Below are 17,861 nucleotides of genomic sequence, written 5' to 3'. Positions count from 1 at the left end.
TCTCAAGCAGTAAGTTTGTAAATAGCTGACCTGTCATTTTTAGGGAATTAATGAGTTCTGTTGTGTCCTGTTACCACAACCTTCTGATTTATTAAACTTGGGCTTTGGATGTAGTATAAGCAGTTGTCACCAGATGGAGACACAGACTGTGATTCCACCCCCCACCCCCAAACTCTAGGGCAGGGGTCCCCAACTCCCGGGCCATGGGCCAGTACCAGCCTGTGGCCTGTGAGGAATCGGGCCGCACAGCAGGAGGGGAGCGGCGAGTGAACCAGCGAAGCTTCATCTGCCGCTCCCCATGGCTCACATTACCCCCTGAACCATCCCCCCACCTTCCGTGGAAAAACTGTCTTCCACAAAACTGGTCCCTGGTGCCAAAAAGGTTGGGGACCGCTGCTCTAGGAAATTCTTAGTGGAAAAGCCATCAGCATAATTTCATAAACTGCTTTGGCTGTAGTATGAGTTACTGCCACTAGATGGAGACACAGACCGTGGTTTTTCCCCTCATCCTCTAGGAGATTCTTAGTGGAAAAGCCATCTACATAATTTCATAAACTGCTCTGGCTGTAGTATGAGCTGCTGCCACCAGGTGGAAGCAAATTGTATTTTCCTCATTTTCTAGGGGATTCTTAATTTTAAAAGGTTTGAAGTTAGTATTTCTTGATATGTAAAAAATACATATATATATAACCTACTAAAGTCCTTAACTTTTCGAAAATGACAGCAAAAGCAGCTAATTGATGATCCGTCTTTTTACTTGGTACAAAAATCCCTTGATTCATAAGCAGAAGATAAACAGTATTGTACTCTGGTCCCTGTAATTCTTCAGCATTTTCAGGAGAATTCCACCTCCCCCCCAACTTTTTTAAAGCATTGTTATAGTTAAATGTCAAGAGCTACTAGAAAGGTCCTAACTTTATTCTCCCAAGGAGACTTTTTTAAGCAGACCCCAGACAGTTTACGGGATCTGAGATTCATAGTGCCGAAAACAGCTGGGCAACTTAAGAGACACCTTGAATTAGTTTCCATCCCATCCTGTTTTCTTCCTCCTCCCCCTGCACGGGCAATTAATCCTGGACCTTGCACTTGGTGAAAGTGTTGGCAAGCTTCAAGGGAACAGACAACTGTCGACGAATGGACTTTTTCTTACCCTGATCCTTAAGAATGATTTTTAAAACACATTGTAGAATTGACTTTTTAAAAGCCATGGGTCCAGGGGTCTGTAAACCACGGGCCAGATCTCATCTACTGCTAGTTTTTGCAGTTTTCTTGGCACACAGTCATGCCCATTCATTACAGAGCGTCCATGGCTGCTTTTGCTACAGCGGCAGCTTTGGAGCACTTTTGGTGAAAACTATATGATCTGCAAAGCCTAAAATATTTTCTGTCTGGCCCTTTACAGGAACCCTGTAAAGGGTTCTGACCCCTGCTTTACAGGAACTCTACAATGAAACCTGCTCAAACCAAGTGGTCTTATTCTTATAAAAACAACCCGAATTCAGTGAGTTGGGCTTTTCATAAGTGGATATTTCTCAAGCAGAGCATATATTGATAGAATTTGGTTCTTTTTATGTTTCTGCAAATAGAAGTCTCATGGAGCTTAAGTTGGGGAGACTGTGAGGCTCTGACATCTTTAATCAAAAGTGACTGAAAACAATTTGGATCTACTGCAAACCAGTCAGTTTATAGTAGAGAATAGGTACCGTTAGGAAGAAAGCACGAGTGTTTTCTTTTGTTGTATTTACCTGGTACACTGCTTCCTTGGGGAACTGCTTTCTCAGTATGGACAACTAATAGAAAGGCTTACTTGACAGATCATCCCCGCCCATTCCTAAATACTAATGATTCAGGCTTTGATAACCTGGCCTTTGCCAGCCAACTTTTACTAAAAATCACCTTAAATACTCAAGGCTGTGCTGGTTTCTAAGAATTGTCCAAAAGATGTATTAGGACATCCTTCCCACCCCCGCATTCATTATAGTTGGAAACTCAAGGCGATCTCTTTTTATGATACCCAGGAATCCCACAGTATGTTGGGTGGTTGAATGTGTCATATGAACCAAGGGGGCGTAGGCCTTTGAAGAAGCAGGAGTCAAGAGCTGCAGTGTTGTTTGACTCAGTATGTACTGATGTCATTCCCACAGTGTAATACTTTCAAAAACTACCACGTGGTATGCTCAGGAGATACCTTTAATTCACACCCACCCCCCTTCCCTGAGCCTGTAGCTTAGAAATGGAGTAAGGTTAAAGATGGGACAAAAATGTTGTTTGGCTTGTTAACTTGGTGACTGACAAAAGCTAAATGTTCCTGCCTAAAACTGCTTGCATCACAATGGCAAGTTCATGATGTCACTAGTGTCACTGTGGCTGGTTGAAGACAGCCTTGTCTGTGGGCCACAGAGCTGGGGAAGGCGTCCTGGAATGTGTGGGGATTCATCGATCCACCGCTGGCAGGCTAGGCGAATTTGAATCCAGGGAAGAATTGCTTTTGTGGGACTAGGAGGCAGGTTCCCCCCACCCCTCATTATAAAAAAAAACTGTAGGTTATTTCAAAGTACAAAAATATGTGTGTGGTATTCATATTAGTTATGATACAAAGATATTAACTTCCCCGTCCCCCCGCAGTCATGGATGTAACCAGTACGCTTGACTCGTCTGCATTCCTCCCTAATCCCCTCCCGCCTTCTGGAAGTAACCCATTTTTAGTGTGATTTTTTTGTTTCAGTTACTCTTGTGCTTTCTTTATAGATGTTCTACACACGTGTGATCTGCTAAATCATCATATTGTTTTTGCTTGCTTTTGAACTAGATAAAAATGGTGTCCTTAAGGAGGTATTCTTCCAGACTTTTTTTTTTAGTTGCGGCATGTGGGATCTTTTCAGTTGCGGCATGCGAACTCTTAGTTGCAGCACGCATGTGGGATCAAGTTCCCTGACCAGGGATCGAACCCGGGCACCCTGCTTTGGGAGTGCAGAGTCTTAGCCACTGGACCACCAGAGAAGTCCAGACTTTTTTATATTACAGAAATCACACAAGCTGTGTAAAAGATACAAACAGAACTAAAATCTATAAAGTAATAAAGCAAGTGTCACCCACAGCTAACATGAGGCAAGGAGAAACTTCTTAATTCTTTGCTATTAGATTGTTATTATGCATCCTTCATGTGTCGTAAGAAAAGAACAGTGTAGTTCCATTTAAATACATAGAAAAGTGAAATGTATCACATTACTTTTTTGGGGTAGGTATCTGTGGGTTTTTTTTTCTTTTTTAAACTGCTTTTTGACAATTTTGGGGAAGCATAAATTGAAACTATCCTATTTCTTTACCACATTCTTTGTAAGGAGGACTTCCCATATACCCTCTGTAAAGAGAGAGCATGGTGTCATTTTTAAGATGGCAAGGAAAACCTTGAACTGTGAACCTTGGTGGCATTTCCATTCTATAGCTTCCCCGGTAGTGAGGTGTTCTAAAAACAACCGGGCAGTGTTTTCTATTTGTGAATCTTAAATTACACATGTGGTGTTTATGTACTCTCATGGTGAACTTGATGTTGAAACCAAATTATATGCTGGCCAAGGGCACTTTGGCCAGTTCCCACTGCAGGACCCTAGATGATGGGTTACTAAACAGGCTGGCACTGAAGGATGATGATGTGCTGAGCGAATGTGCTACGTTAAAACCGCCCAGGCCAGCCCTTGGAATAGTTCTGTCTACCCACTTGCCCATGACTGACTGGTTCTTTGGTTTTGAAAGCCATCCTCAGGAACGCTTATATCACAGGCTGCTTTATTATATGTGAATAATTTTCATCTTACATTATACTTGGCTATTTTGAGGCAAATTGATAGCAAAGTTCTTATGAGGGAATGTGATCAGCACATATATTCAGTTGTCTTCCAAATGTTAAGAACTTCAGAGGTTGGGACTTCCCTGGTGGCACAGTGGTTAAAACTCCATGCTCCCAATGCAGGGGGCCCGGGTTTGATCCTTGGTCAGGGAACTAGATCCCACATGCATGCCGCAACTAAGAGTTCGCATGCTGCAACTAAGGAGCCTGTGAGCTGCAACTAAGGAGCCAGCAAACTGCAACTAAGGAGCCCTCAAGCCGCAACTAAGGAGCCCACCAGCCACAACTGAGGAGTACATGTGCTGCAACTAAGGTGCTGGTGAGCTGCAAATAAGGTGCTGGTGAGCTGCAACTAAGGAGCCTGCTGGCCACAACTAAGGAGTACATGTGCCACAACTAAGGAGCACGCCTGCCGCAACCAAGACCTGCGCAACCAAATTAAATAAATAAATATATAAGAATTTTAGAGGTTAAGAGGAAATCGTTGGTATTAAATATCCATCTTGTTTTCTAAATCCATTATGAAAAGCCCTTGGGGGAAAATTGTGCTCAAATGATAAACCCTACCCCAGATCTACTGAATGAAAATCTTCATTTTAATAAGGCCCCCTATGATTCATACATACATTAAAGATTGAGAATCACTGCTGTAGAATTATGCAGGTACTGTATGCATTCAGCAGCTCTCCTGTGTCTTGGCCAGCATTTCTGATTCTCTTCACCTTTTTTTTTTTAATGGTCCTAGAGTGGCTGCTGCAGCTCCACATATCCTATCTAAGTTGGAGGCTGGAAGAAAGTTGAAGGAGCTGGGTCACTGTATTTATCCTTGATTGTCCAGAATCAAGTATCAGTTATATGTGGAATCTAAAAATTAATACAGGGCTTCCCTGGTGGCGCAGTGGTTGAGAGTCCGCCTGCCAATGCAGGGGACGCGGTTCGTGCCCCCATCTGGGAGGATCCCACATGCCACGGAGCGGCTGGGCCCGTGAACCATGGCCACTGAGCCTGCGCGTCTGGAGCCTGTGCTCCGCAATGGGAGAGGCCGCAACAGTGAGAGGCCTGCGTACCACAAAAAAAACATACAAATGAATCTATATACAAAACAGAAACAGACCCACAGACATAGAAAACAAACTTATAGTTACCAAAGGGGAAAAGGGAGGAGGAGGGATAAATTAGGAGTTTGGGATTAATAGATACAAACTACTATATATAAAATAGATAAACAAGGACCTACTGTATAGCAGAGGGAACTATGTGCAATATCTTGTAATAACCTGTAATGGAAAATAACCTGAAAAGATATATAGATATAGATATATCTATCTATCTATCTATATATATATAATATATAATAATATATATAGTATATATAACTGAATCACTTTGCTGTACAGCTGAAACTAACACAATATTGTAAATCAGCTATACTTCAAGAGTTTAAAAAAAGAACACATTTCAAAAAATAAATCTTTCCAAGCAGACTTCCACTATATTTCATGGAGCACTCCTACCTGCTGGGGAGACAGAAAAGGGGTGGCAAAAAAGGGAGAAAAATTAGAACAATGAAGTCAAGAGAAAATGTTTGATAAAGAGTAGAACTGGGGAATATCCTTAGTGTATACATCCTGAATAGACTTTTGTTCTCTTATTGAAATAAATAAAATAAATCACAGATTTTGGGGGAAAGCACAGAGGTGTGAATATAGTTCTGTGTCAACATCTTAGACTCTTAAGAGGGTTGTAGTTTCTGGAAGCCAAGAACATTATCTTTTTGATACTTCATTCTCAACACAGTGGTGACTATTTTGAATGGGTTATGTGTATGAATCTTTGCTAATTGCATGGTGTTGATACAATGACTGTGTCACTAATGAGAAATTGGTCTCACTGGTTTCTGTTGCTTCATACTCGAATAATTTGAAATGGCTTGTTAAATGAGGTAGAAGGATAATGAGCTAATGGATCTATAAATAGAACTCAGTGCAATTTGTGAAAGTACAGAAACCTTATCTCATTTTCAGAGCTGAACTTTTATCTAAAGCTAGAATTGCTCATTTATTAGAGACCTTCAAATGAGTGGGACGTTCAGTAGGACTTAAGAATCCTGTTGTTTGCTTTTCTCTCTTTGATTTAGGGAAACTGTGTCAATTTGACTGAAGCCCTGTCACTCTATGAAGAACAGCTGGGGCACCTGTATTGTCCTGTGGAATTCTCGAAGGAGATCGTCTGTGTCCCTTCATACTTGGAATTGTATCCTTTGACCACATTGTGTTGCCAAATCAGAACCTCCATGTAAATATCATGCCTGTTTAACATTTTAAAGAAACAGAATTAGTTGTATAGTACATGTAAGGCCCTGGTCCCCACCCCCCCACCCCCCGCCCCTCAGATGCTGGGGTGTGGCCTGACACAGCTTCTCAGGTGGTTTTAATGGTCTGGCACCACTGGTTCTCACAGGCAGTCCCCAGACCTGTGGCATCCCCTGGGAACTAGTTTCTCGAGCCCTGCCCCAGCCTGCTGCCCAGTCAGAAACACTGGAGGGTGGGGCCTGGTGACCTGTCTTGACCAGCCTGCCAGGAGATTGATGTGCACTTTAAAGCTTCAGGAGCCCCAAGCTAGACACCGTCCCAGCTGGAGCAGGCTGACTGAAGAAGCTCATTGTCCTTTTATGTTAAAATTACCCTACTTTAATATTAGTTTCTACACTTCACTTGATTCTGATTTGCAGTAGAGATAGAGCTAAAAATAATGGTGGGCATCATAAAGTTAATGTTGATGTTCTCCATTAGTTCCACTTAGTAAAGTTAGTCCAGGGAAATAAGAAAAGAACCCAGAGAAATGCCAAATGAAAGCATTGTCATTGGAAATTTATAGTGCATTTCTTCCTCCTAAAAACCGGACTGTGGTCTGTAGACCAAAGCTACCATACCGGAGGTGGCAGGGTCTAGCTTCCTGTGAGAGCAGGTTTCATGGCTGCCTGCTAGCCTGAGCTCTGTGACCATGACAGTCTCCCAGGGAGGAGGGGCCGCCAGGTTCCTCCTGGCCTGTGGAGAGCTTTGACACCTCTCCCTGGCGAACAGGTGAGCATGTTCATCAGGGTTCCTCTCCAGAGCATTTGTTATAGCCAGAGCATTTGTTATAGCCAGCTCTTCTTCTTTTTTTTTTTTTTTTCCAGCTCTTCTTTATACATTGAAAGACTTTAGAAAGCAGTTGATGACACCGGGAGAAAAGGCTTTCGCCCTCTGGCTCCCCTCTGGTTCCTCTTTCCTCTCCATCCTTCCACCTTTCTCCCCCTTCTCTTCCTAGCTCCCTCTTCTCCCACCTCCCTCCTTTCTCTCTTCCTCCCATCCCCCCCACCCCACTTCTCACCTCCCTCTTGTCTTTGTCTCTCCTCTCTTGTTAATTCCCCAAAACATTTTAGAGTCCTTGGAGGCAGAAGTGTTACCTGAGAGGATATTTGTGTCCCTTTAATCTTTTCTTTGCTCACCTGCTGCCCTCCCTCCCCACCCCGCGACGTCACAGGTGGTGGGCATCCTGGCTGCAAAGTGCCCTTGTTTAAGAGGTCTTCATTCTCATTACCACAGTGCTGTAAGCTCTGAAGCTTTCATCCATCTTCCAGTTTGTAGGCCAGTAAACAAATTTGAAGTGATGCCTGCTTTTCCTTGAATTACCTGTTCTTATTCCTTGACTCCTTGTGCAGGTGGGTATTTTACACTGTTTGGAAGAAAGCTAAACCTTGAAAATCAATTTCCCCTAATCATGTGTGCTGCAAATAGCCTTCCTGACCTTCATATGCTGTACATGACATCGAAAGGAGTCAGGCAATTAGTTGTGAATTCCTTCAAGTTTCCTTTTTTTAATTATTTTTTAATTTAAAAATCAAATGGAAAATGTATATTTTGGTGAACTAGGGTGTTATGTTTTTGAAGGATGATTAGACAGCACAGTGAAGGCTGCTAAATGCACTGAACCTCTGGAATGTGATTTTTGTTTTGTTTTTGTTTTTCTGTGTGGGCTTCTTTTGTTTCTGTTTTGGTAGACTTCGAATTTGATTGTTTGGAAGAATGAACATCATTGTTTTCTTCTGGAGGGAAGCTCTTGACGGGAGTTTCTTTTCCCCCCAAATTGATATAGGTATTAAAATTTGGTGCTTATAAGGAAAGACTTTAAAAAATGAATAGCAATGCTTTCGATTAAAATTACAAATGAGAAATTTCATGTGTCTGTTGTTTTATTTCAGCCAGGTCGTCTCTTTCTCGCTTCTGATCTCACAGAACAAAGATGTCTCCTTGGTCTTTTTTTAGTTCTGTTATATCACTCGGTGCCATTTATCTCTTTCTAATAGGATGGCCTTAGGGCCTTTTTTGAACAGCAGTAATGACTTCATTTACCACCGTGGTAAATGACACACAACCTATTACATTCACCAGTTATTCATTATAAAATTGACCTAAGGATAGGAAAAGATTTGGCCTTACTGTAAAGTTGAAAGTCAGAAGCTTCTTTCTATTCCAACTCTTATTGGTGTATTAGATGTGAAAATAAAGACCATTTTGGAATGCTGCTGTGAAGTTTTCTGAGTTTTTTGATGCATAGATAGATGACAGTTGTGGAGAGGCCCACAGCCACAAGAGCAGCTTAAACTCACCTAAGGAAGTACGTGTAACAGCTTGGTAGTGTACTTGTGGGTCACAATCCACATCAAAGGTGAGGTTATATTGACCTGGACTGTTGGACATCACTGGGTTATCCTGTTTTGCTTTTTTTTTTTCAAACTTTTATTTTTTAATTTTTAAAATTTATTTTTGGCTGTGTTGGCTCTCTGTTGCTGCCTGCGGGCTTTCTCGAGTTGCGGCAAGCAGGGGTACTCTTCGTTGCGGCACACGGGCTTCTCATTGCAGTGGCTTCTGTTGTTGCAGAGCACGGCCTCTAGGCGTGCGGGCTTCAGTAGTTGTGGCACACGGGCTCGGTAGTTGTGGCACGCGGGCCCTAGAGCACGTGGGCTTCAGTAGTGCAGTGTGTGGGCTCAGTAGTTGAGGTGCATGGGCTCTAGGGCACATGGGCTTCAGTAGTTGTGGCTCGCGGGCTCTAGAGCACAGGCTCAGAAGTTGTGCACGGCCTTAGTTACTCCGCGGCATGTGGGATCTTCCTGGACCAGGGATCGAACCCGTGTCCCATGCATTGGCAGGCGGATTCTTAACCACTGCACCACCAGGGAAGTCCCCCTGTTTTTTTTTTGTTTTTTTTTTTTTTTTTTTTTTTTGCGGTACGCGAGCCTCTCACTGTTGTGGCCTCTCCCATTGCGGAGCACAGGCTCCAGACATGCAGGCCCAGTGGCCATGGCTCACGGGCCCAGCCGTTCCGTGGCATGTGGGATCTTCCCGGACCGGGGCATGAACCCATGTCCCCTGCATCGGCAGGTGGAATCTCAACCACTGTGCCACCAGGGAAGCCCCCCCCTGTTGTTTTTTTTAAAAGGTTTTATGCTTTATCAGTGGAGTGAGTTCATTTACAATGAATTTGCAGTAGGCAAAGCATTAAAAATGAAATATCCAGTGTGTGTTTTGAGACAGAATAAGTGTCAACCGAGAACATTCTTCCTCCTGAGATAGGTTCATGGTATGAAACAGATATTCTTTAAAAATGAATATATGTCCACTTTTTCTTTTTTGTTCGATTGGCATGGGGGAAAAATAATAAAGGAGTTAGACTCACGTGGGAACTAGATTGGCTTTCAGCAAATATTTTTCTTGTGGTAGAGGTTAAAAACAGCATTGGTAGATAGACACTAAGAATCCTACTCAAGCCCCGCCCTCCGGCTCTATGCTTTCAAAGTCTCTGTGTACTGTGTAAGATTAAAAATGATGATACTACTACTGTTAGAACACAGTTTGGGGTAAATAGAATTAGAGGGTTTTCTTTTTTAAATTAATTTTTATTTATGGCTACGTTGGGTCTTTGTTGCTGCGCATGGGCTTTCTCGAGTTGCGGCGAGCAGGGGCTACTCTTCGTTGCGGTGCACGGGCTTCTCATTGCGGTGGCTTCTGTTGTAGAGCACGGGCTCTAGGCGCACAGGCTTCAGTAGTTGTGGCACGCGGTCTCTAGAGGACAGGCTTAGTAGTTGTAGCACACGGGCTTTGTTGCTCCGAGGCATGTGGGATCTTCCCGGACCAGGGATCGAACATGTGTCGCCTTCATTGGAAGGCGGATTCTTTACCACTGCACCACGAGGGAAGTCCCAGGGTTTTCTTTTTTTTTCCATTTTAGAAAAGAAAGCAAGTGTATCTGCTGTCTAGCTATGGTGTTGTTAATATGTGGCATCACTTTGTACTTGAAGACTAGCTTGAGGCTGAGGCTAAATCTGCTGATGAATTTCGTGACATACAGGTAGGTCCTGCCAAGAGCTGAGAGTTAGGAATGAGATGGATCAGGTTGGGCCAGGCCACAGAAGACACATTCAGGAGAGACTAAGGGATGTGGTATGGGAGGAAGAAGGGAATGGAAAGAAATTTTTTATTCTGGGTGATAATGGTGAACTCCGAGCACAATCATTCCTTTCTAGTAGAGAAAGGATGCCTGGTTTTTTTGAACATCTTTGTAACTGTTAAAAGCGTGCAAACTGAACTCGATAGCTAAAAACAACCTCTACTTTTGCTGCATTTTAAGGAAATGTTATAAGATCCAAGCACTGTTACATTACTTTAATGGGTGTAGTGTTATTTACTGTTGTAGTCTCCTTTATATTCTAAAGTAGAATATACTGTAATATATAGTTGCTTTTGAATTAAAGACAAGACAAATGTGGCTGTAGTTTAAATTCTAGTCAACACATCAACAGATGTCAAGAACGTGTTTATTAAAAAAGTAATGCTGCCCTCTCCTGAAAATGTGATTGGATATTTTCAAAATTTGATTAATGGTGATCCACCTGGGCTGGAGGAAGGCTGGGTTGACAGTGTTGCTACTAAGCAAAGGGAAAATGTGCCGCTCCTTCCTGTGCAATTGACTAGACACCTTCTTGCTTAACTACTGCTAACATAAGAGTTTACATTTGTCTCAGTAGATTGATCAGTTTTATTCTGTTCCCATGACTTCTGGGATAGGGTGGAGGGTGAAGGGTGTGTGGGGGGGTGGGGTGTGGGGGGGTGGGGTGTGGGTGTGTGTGGGTGAGCGTGAGAGTGAAGGTTGTGTGTGTGTGATGTATCGTTGGCCTGTACGCAAGACTCTAGAGCAGTATTATTCAGTGTGGTGCTTCAACCAGCTCTTTGTGTTCTAAGCACATTGTTTTGTTTGCTTCAGCTGAAGTTTTTTGTTCCCAGCAAGACTTCGTCAGTGAACGAAGCATTATGTTGGTCTCCACCGCAGGGCACGCTCCTTACCCAGTCTTGGAACAGCACTGTGAGTAGCACTGTTCTCGAGGCCAGCTTGGCAGCATTATTTGATTTGAGCTGTACGTGGCCTTGAAATAACACTTAACAACCTTCTGTATCACCCTGTTGCTGAGTGTCTTTGTACCACATAATCTTTTATGGTGCTGTGCTTTGGGTTAATACACAACTTTCCTTTACATTCTCTCTATTTATTTATTTATTTATTTATTTATTTATTTATTTGGCTGCGTTGGGTCTTCGTTTCTGCGCGAGGGCTTTCTCTGGTTGTGGCAAGCCGGGGCCACTCTTCATTGCGGTGCGCGGGCCTCTCACTGTCGCGGCCTCTCCTGTTGCGGAGCACAGGCTCCAGATGCGCAGGCTCAGTAGTTGTGGCTCATGGGCCCAGTTGCTCCGCGGCATGTGGGATCTTTCCAGACCGGGGCTCGAACCCGTGTCCCCTGCATCGGCAGGCAGATTCTCAACCACTGTGCCACCAGGGAAGCCCTCTCTTGCTTTTAAAATACCTTTGTGGGGGCTTCCCTGGTGGCGCAGTGGTTGAGAGTCCGCCTGCCGATGCAGGGGACACGGGTTCGTGCCCCGGTCCGGGAAGATCCCACATGCCGCGGAGCGGCTGGTCCTGTGAGCCATGGCCGCTGAGCCTGCGCGTCCGGAGCCTGTGCTCTGCAGCGGGAGAGGCCACAGCAGTGAGAGGCCCGCGTACCACAAAAACAACAAAATAAAATAGCTTTGTGAATGATGATTATCACTGAGTAGGCCAACAGTCAAAATTTGAAATATGCCCAAGCGTCCTGTGGCTAGTAGCAGTCTGAATTTAGGTTCCAGCCTTCTGAATTTGCTGTCGGAAAGCTCACATCAGGGGTTCTTTCTCAACCTTTTTGGTACCGTGAACTCTGGGTACCTGGTGAAACCTGTGAGCCCCTCCTCAGAAGCATGTTTTCTAATACATAAAGTAGATATGATTACAAGGAGACAGGTTACAATGTTTTTCAAAGACGTCTGATTTAATATTTGTGCTTTAATAACTTGTTACATAGCTGGATCTAGTTGTGGGTCAAATATTGTAATTTTGAAGCATAATGAGCATAAGTAGAAAATCTGCAGCAACTGAAAGGTGCTAAGAATGCATCTGACTTCTGTTGTTGACAAAGTCATAGGTACTGTCCATGCTAACATGGATTGTGACCTATGCTCATGCTTAAAGGACATGCTAGATTTCAGCTAGACGTTAGTGAAAATAAAGATAGAAAGGTTTTCCCATCCAAGTTCAGAGCCACAAAGAATTCCGTCCATAGATGCCAGGTTAAGAACCCCTGACCCACAGTTTTTGCTTCCACTGTTTCATTGTATTTAGGTGGTGGGGAAGGGTAGCTGGGTCCCTTCACCCTGCTGTCACAACGTCAAATCAATACTGGCAGATCAGTTCTCCTCGGCCAGAACCATTTAAAATCTCAATTACCTAGTGCAGTCATTCCACTGATTTCTGCTTTACTCATTATTTCAAAAATGAGAAGTAGGACATGGGAAGAAACAGCCCAGTGCTTTTGGAAGGCTATTTGAATACTCTTGGATGTGATTTCCCTGGGAAATCAGGTGATAAATGTGACTGGACAGGTATGCTTATCTCCTGTATCTAGGGGTCCCAGTGACGGTTCATTAACTCAGACCACATCTTGCGGCAATGACCAGTCAAATGGTGGTCATTTCAATGAGTGATTCCTTTCAGATGAATGGGTCCCTCTTTGGGCAACTTTGCAGGGAACGTAACGGAATAAATGAGTCAGGGGTTTTCCCGGGTAAAGTAAGCTTAACAAGCCAGATCTGTTTTGATAGCCCTCCAATATCCAGAGAGAGGACTGGGGGGGTTTCCCCACCCCATGGGGCCTAGAGATGGAAGCCCAAGATTGTAAAGATGGGCAAGGGGCAGTTCTCTGTAAATACGGGCTTTGACACTGGAGTTGACTTGTTAGAGATCATTCCTGGTTCTGCCTATTAGGTAATCCTTTTTTCTTGTTTTAGGGCTAAAATAGTCTTACGTATCGGTTGATGATTATGTTGGTGACTTAGGTTCTCAGTAAGTGATTCTGACAGCTCTAAGTTCGTTTCAGAGAGATGGAAATGCTCCTTGGACGACATTCCGTGTCCTCTACTTTCTAGACAACTCTGCCTTTGCCTGCTTTCAGTTGTCTGAGTTAAATTTGATGCATGAAATTACCCCTCTGTCCTTCCTCCCAGGGCTAAGGGGCAGCTTCTGTCAACATATCCTTTGCGTTCATTGCGTGGTCCCTTCACACTCAGTGATTCCGTTTTTTCTCCTCAGTCTTATTCAACAGTCTTCATCCCTTATCTATTGTCCGCATACATTTAAATGTTTAATGTCTGAACAGGAGGTGAGTCCTGGTGGGAAAGAACACGCCTGAGTGTGGTTTCTGACTCTGCCAGGTAAGGGCTGGAGGCATTTAACTGAAGCATGGTGGGGGCAGTTGACAGACGGCTAGAATATAAACTCCAATGCCATCACCGGCTACCTCTTGCTCAGCTTGTCTAATGTTTTGTGCATGAAGTTAAGGTGCAGAGTAAAAGGGAACTCTTAGAATTGCATTTTCCAAGTGGAATGTACAAGAAAAGGCTGGTATGAAGAAGTTGACACAGGGTTGGGCATGTTCAAGAAGAAAAGCAGCCCGTGATGATAAAGGTGCAGTCTCAGTGCGGGTGAAAGCGCTGTGTTGGTGAAGGGTCCTTTCACCAGGGCTTGTGTCTTTTGGGTTCCTTCTTGGTGCCCCCAAAGACTGAAGAGGAGTAGAAACTCAGACTAGAAAACCAGAACGGCGTGTAGGATCTGTGGCCGTTTGGGTGTCAGCCATTGCTGTGAGTCTTCCTTTCCTGTTTGTTTGAGCTCCACCATTTATCACCCTTGAATGTCTCTGCCCTTGGTGGCTCCCTACCCATTGGATGAAATTCTTACTCCAGGCCTCCACTTTGGTCTGGGTCAGCCTACAGTGGACTGTTGCTCGGGTTTCGGTGGAAACCAGGCAGCAAGGCCACGAGACCCTGATCCTGGCCACTTGCGCTTAGTTTGAGCCTGACCCTTGGCTCCCACTGCATAAATCCAGAAGTGTTTGTGCCTTAAAATAATTAAGCAGAATGATAAATTATAAACCATCAGAAAAAAACTGGAAGTCATTAGGGTATATGGAAAATATACAAGTAAGTGGAGGACACAAATATAGATGAGACACTATAGAAAGCTGGGTGTCAGCTAGTTAAGGGGGAGGGAGTGCTGGAGTTGAAACAGCATTGTGTAATCATCATAATGAAGACTGAATTAGGCAAGAATCATCCCCTGATGTCAAATCTGCGGGAAAATTTTGACAAGGAGCATATTTATGTGGCTTTAAGGTGTCTCCCACAGATTGCTTATGCGTTGTGTATCAGTTTCCTATTACCACTTGAACAAACTACTGAGAACTTAGTTCCTTGAAATAACACAAATGTTTCAGGTCAGAAGTCTGAAATGAGTCTTACAGGGCTCAGATCTGGGCACTGGCAGGGCTGGTTCCCTCTGGAGGCTCTAGGGGAGAATCCGTTTCCTGCCTTTTCTAGTTTCTAGAGGCCACCTGCGTTCTCTGGCTTTTGGGTCCTTCAGTCTCAAAGTCAGCAGCACAGCACCTTCAAATCTCTGCTTCCGTTGTCACATTACCTCCTCTTTCCGACTCCTGCTTCATCCCTGTCGTAAGGCCCTACTGGGATTACATTGGGCCCATCCGCATGATCCACGATACTCTTCCCCAGTTGAAGCTCAACTACAGCTGCAAAGTCCCTTTTGCGATATAAGGTAACATATAAGTTTCTTGGTTTAGGATGTTGACATCCACAGGGGGTGATTATTCAGCTTACCACGCATTGCTAGAGAAAATAACTTCCTCGTGGAGAAACTGAACAACACCTTGGCTGGGTGATCAAAATCAACAAGGGTCAGGTGGACATCCTATGCTTCCAGTGTTGTGAGAAGGGTCTGTCATCACCTGTGCAGCATTAGGCTAAGAATGCATTACCTGAAGCTGATCTTTTTTTTCTCAATTCACGAATCACTTGGTTTATTGTACACAATTAGCACACAACACAGGTTAGTCAAATTAGGGAGAAGAGGGTAACGAACCAACCCAAGGAGAGTCCACAAGGAGGCTTCTCAGCACAAGCATCGGTCTCTGGTCTGGCAACAGGTACCTGAGTCTAGCCTCTAGGAAACATTAGATCTCAAATGAGAAATGTTCTATTTTCAAAAGGCCTGTATTCTTTAAAAGTATCAATGTCAAAAAAGAGAAAAGGGGGCTTCCCTGGTGGCACAGTGGTTGAGAGTCCGCCTGCCGATGCAGGGGACATGGGTTCGTGCCCCGGTCCGGGAAGATCCCACATGCCGCGGAGCGGCTGGGCCCGTGACCCATGGCCGCTGAGCCTGCGCGTCCAGAGCCTGTGCTCCGCAACGGGAGAGGCCACGACAGTGAGACGCCTGCGTACCGCAAAAAAAAAAAAAAAGAGAGAAAAGGTTTCCAGATTAAAGGAGGCTAAAGAGACAAGGCAAATAAATGCATTATTTGACCCGACACTGGATCCCGTATTGGAGGAAAAATCCTGTAAAATTGCATCAATTGACAAATTGGTATACGAATGGTAGTTTTGATAAAGTATTGTATCTGTATTAACTCGATGAGTTCTAACTGTAACTTTCCTCTAAATTTGAAATTATTTCCAAGTAAAACGTTAAACATTAAGAAAAAAAAAAAAGGAATTCTGTTGACACAGTTGGTCTCCTGTCTGCCTGAGGGATGTGACAGCAAAATTTTTGGACGCAGAATCAGAAACCTAAGAGGAACCAGGCTTAAGGGGCCTGTCTAGCACCCAAATAAGTATGTGCTGCTTTTAAGATGTAGCACAGGAGACGGTAAAATGTGATGTTCGTGAGGCAGCAGAAGTTCTAGTGGCTAAATTATGTCTTTCAGGCTTTCTGACTGCTACACAAAAAAGAAAATGTACCTGTGAGGGCTCCCGCAGGAGATCACAAAGACCTAGGGTAGCGGTTCTCTGCCCAGGATGTCTGCTGCGGTGGAGCTAAATGCAGATACCAGCAAGACTCAGAGGAGGGCGCACCACTGGGCTCTGGGTCCGCACTCGGGTTCTTGGGGCTCCCATTTGGCTTAGGGACAGAAGGCCCCCGGCAAAGATCTTGCTTCAAATACCCCACTGTTTCTTTGCCGTTAGATGTTTCTTCCTGAGCTGCTAATACACTGCAGGGCGTGAGGGCTTTGATTTGTTTTTTTCTTTCCCTACGTATGTGGCAGAAGAGAAGAATGGAGAGCGAGAGTAGGACTGAACTCTTCTTTTTACTTTGAAAATAGGGTCACGTTAAAAAGCTATTCAGGGACTTCCCAGGTGGCCCAGTGGTTAAGAATCCGCCTGCCAATGCAGGAGACACGGGTTTGAGCCCTGGTCCGGGAAGCTCCCACGTGCCGTGGAGCAGCTAAACCCGTGCATCACAACTACAGAGCCTGCGCTCTAGAGCCCGTGAGCCACAACTACTGTGGCCTGAGTGCCACAACTACTGAAGCCCACGTGCCTAGAGCCCATGCTCCACAACAAGAGAAGCCACCGTGTTGAGAAGCCCGCGCACCGCAGCGAAGAGTGGCCCCCTCTCAACGCAACTAGAGAAAGCCCGTGCGCAGCAACAAAGACCCAACGCAGCCAAAAATAAATAAATAAATTTATTTATTTTTTTAAAAAGCTATTCAGGGAAATCCCTGGAGGTCCTGTGGTTAGGACTCCGTGCTTCCATTACAGGGGGTACGGGTTTGATCCCTGGTCAGGGAACTAAGATCCCGCAAGCTGCACGGCCAAAAAAAAAAAAAAACCTATTCAATTAGTTTTACAAGAAAACTGATTGAGGACTTAAAAAGTTTCAGCTGGAACTGTAGTTGCCCTGCTATTTAGAAACAGGAATAGAAAAATGAGGGCAGTACTTCACAAACTTGACTGCAAATGAATACCCGAGGATCTCCTTAAAACACAGTCTGGTTCTGGAGGTCTGGGGCAGGGCCTGGGAGCCTGCATTTCTCACAGTCATCAGCTGATGCTGCTGGTCTGTGGACCACACTCTGAGTGGTACTGACCTGGTGCACCGGTAAGTGGAAAATCAGGTGGGTGGCCTTGCAGAAAAACTCACAGAAAGCTGTTGCATGAATCACTGCTGAATCAAAATATTTTAAATACCAGCATTGTTACAGGTGGCCTCCAAAGCAATAGATGTTGCCACGGTAATTGCTAAAATGAGTTCCTGTTTGACTTCCAAGGGTTAGGAATGTTCTCATGGACAGTGTTAAAAAGGCAATTGGATAAACCATTAATCTGGGGCTCAAGTTTAACCTCCCAGTACTCACCAAAGGGCATCTACACCCTCAGCATTTGAAAAATTACAAAACTGGTGGTGGATGGAGGCCAATTAGTGGAGACTTTGAAGCAATGATCAGTGCAGATATTTTCAAGTTCTCCCTGCAGTTTGAAAGGATGTGGAGACCCTGTTCAGTGTGCAGACATTGCCCTGACAGCTAGAAGTTTCTAAACACAAGGAT

General features: G+C 44.3%; 1 protein-coding gene across 3 annotated transcripts in view; it reads left to right on the top strand.

Annotated features, from left to right (window-relative positions):
• The window catches only part of SMS (spermine synthase), a 60,753-nt gene extending 52,690 nt beyond the window's left edge, over positions 1-8,063 (top strand). For all 3 annotated transcript variants that reach the window (XM_027096185.1, XM_027096184.1, XM_027096183.1), the window contains exons 10-11: positions 5,985-6,100; positions 7,551-8,063. In XM_027096185.1, coding sequence (XP_026951986.1) covers positions 5,985-6,100; positions 7,551-7,590 — 156 coding nt within the window. In that variant the 3' untranslated portion in view covers positions 7,591-8,063. The remainder of the gene's footprint in view (positions 1-5,984; positions 6,101-7,550) is intronic.
• The last annotated feature ends 9,798 nt before the right edge of the window (positions 8,064-17,861 follow it).

This window comes from Aethalodelphis obliquidens, unplaced genomic scaffold (genome assembly GCF_003676395.1).
Source record: "Aethalodelphis obliquidens isolate GAN/ISIS:26980383/991018 unplaced genomic scaffold, ASM367639v1 scaffold99, whole genome shotgun sequence".
NCBI lineage: Eukaryota > Metazoa > Chordata > Mammalia > Artiodactyla > Delphinidae > Aethalodelphis > Aethalodelphis obliquidens.
The sequence above is the reverse complement of the archived record's forward strand: the minus strand, read 5'-3'. Positions and strand labels throughout refer to the sequence as shown.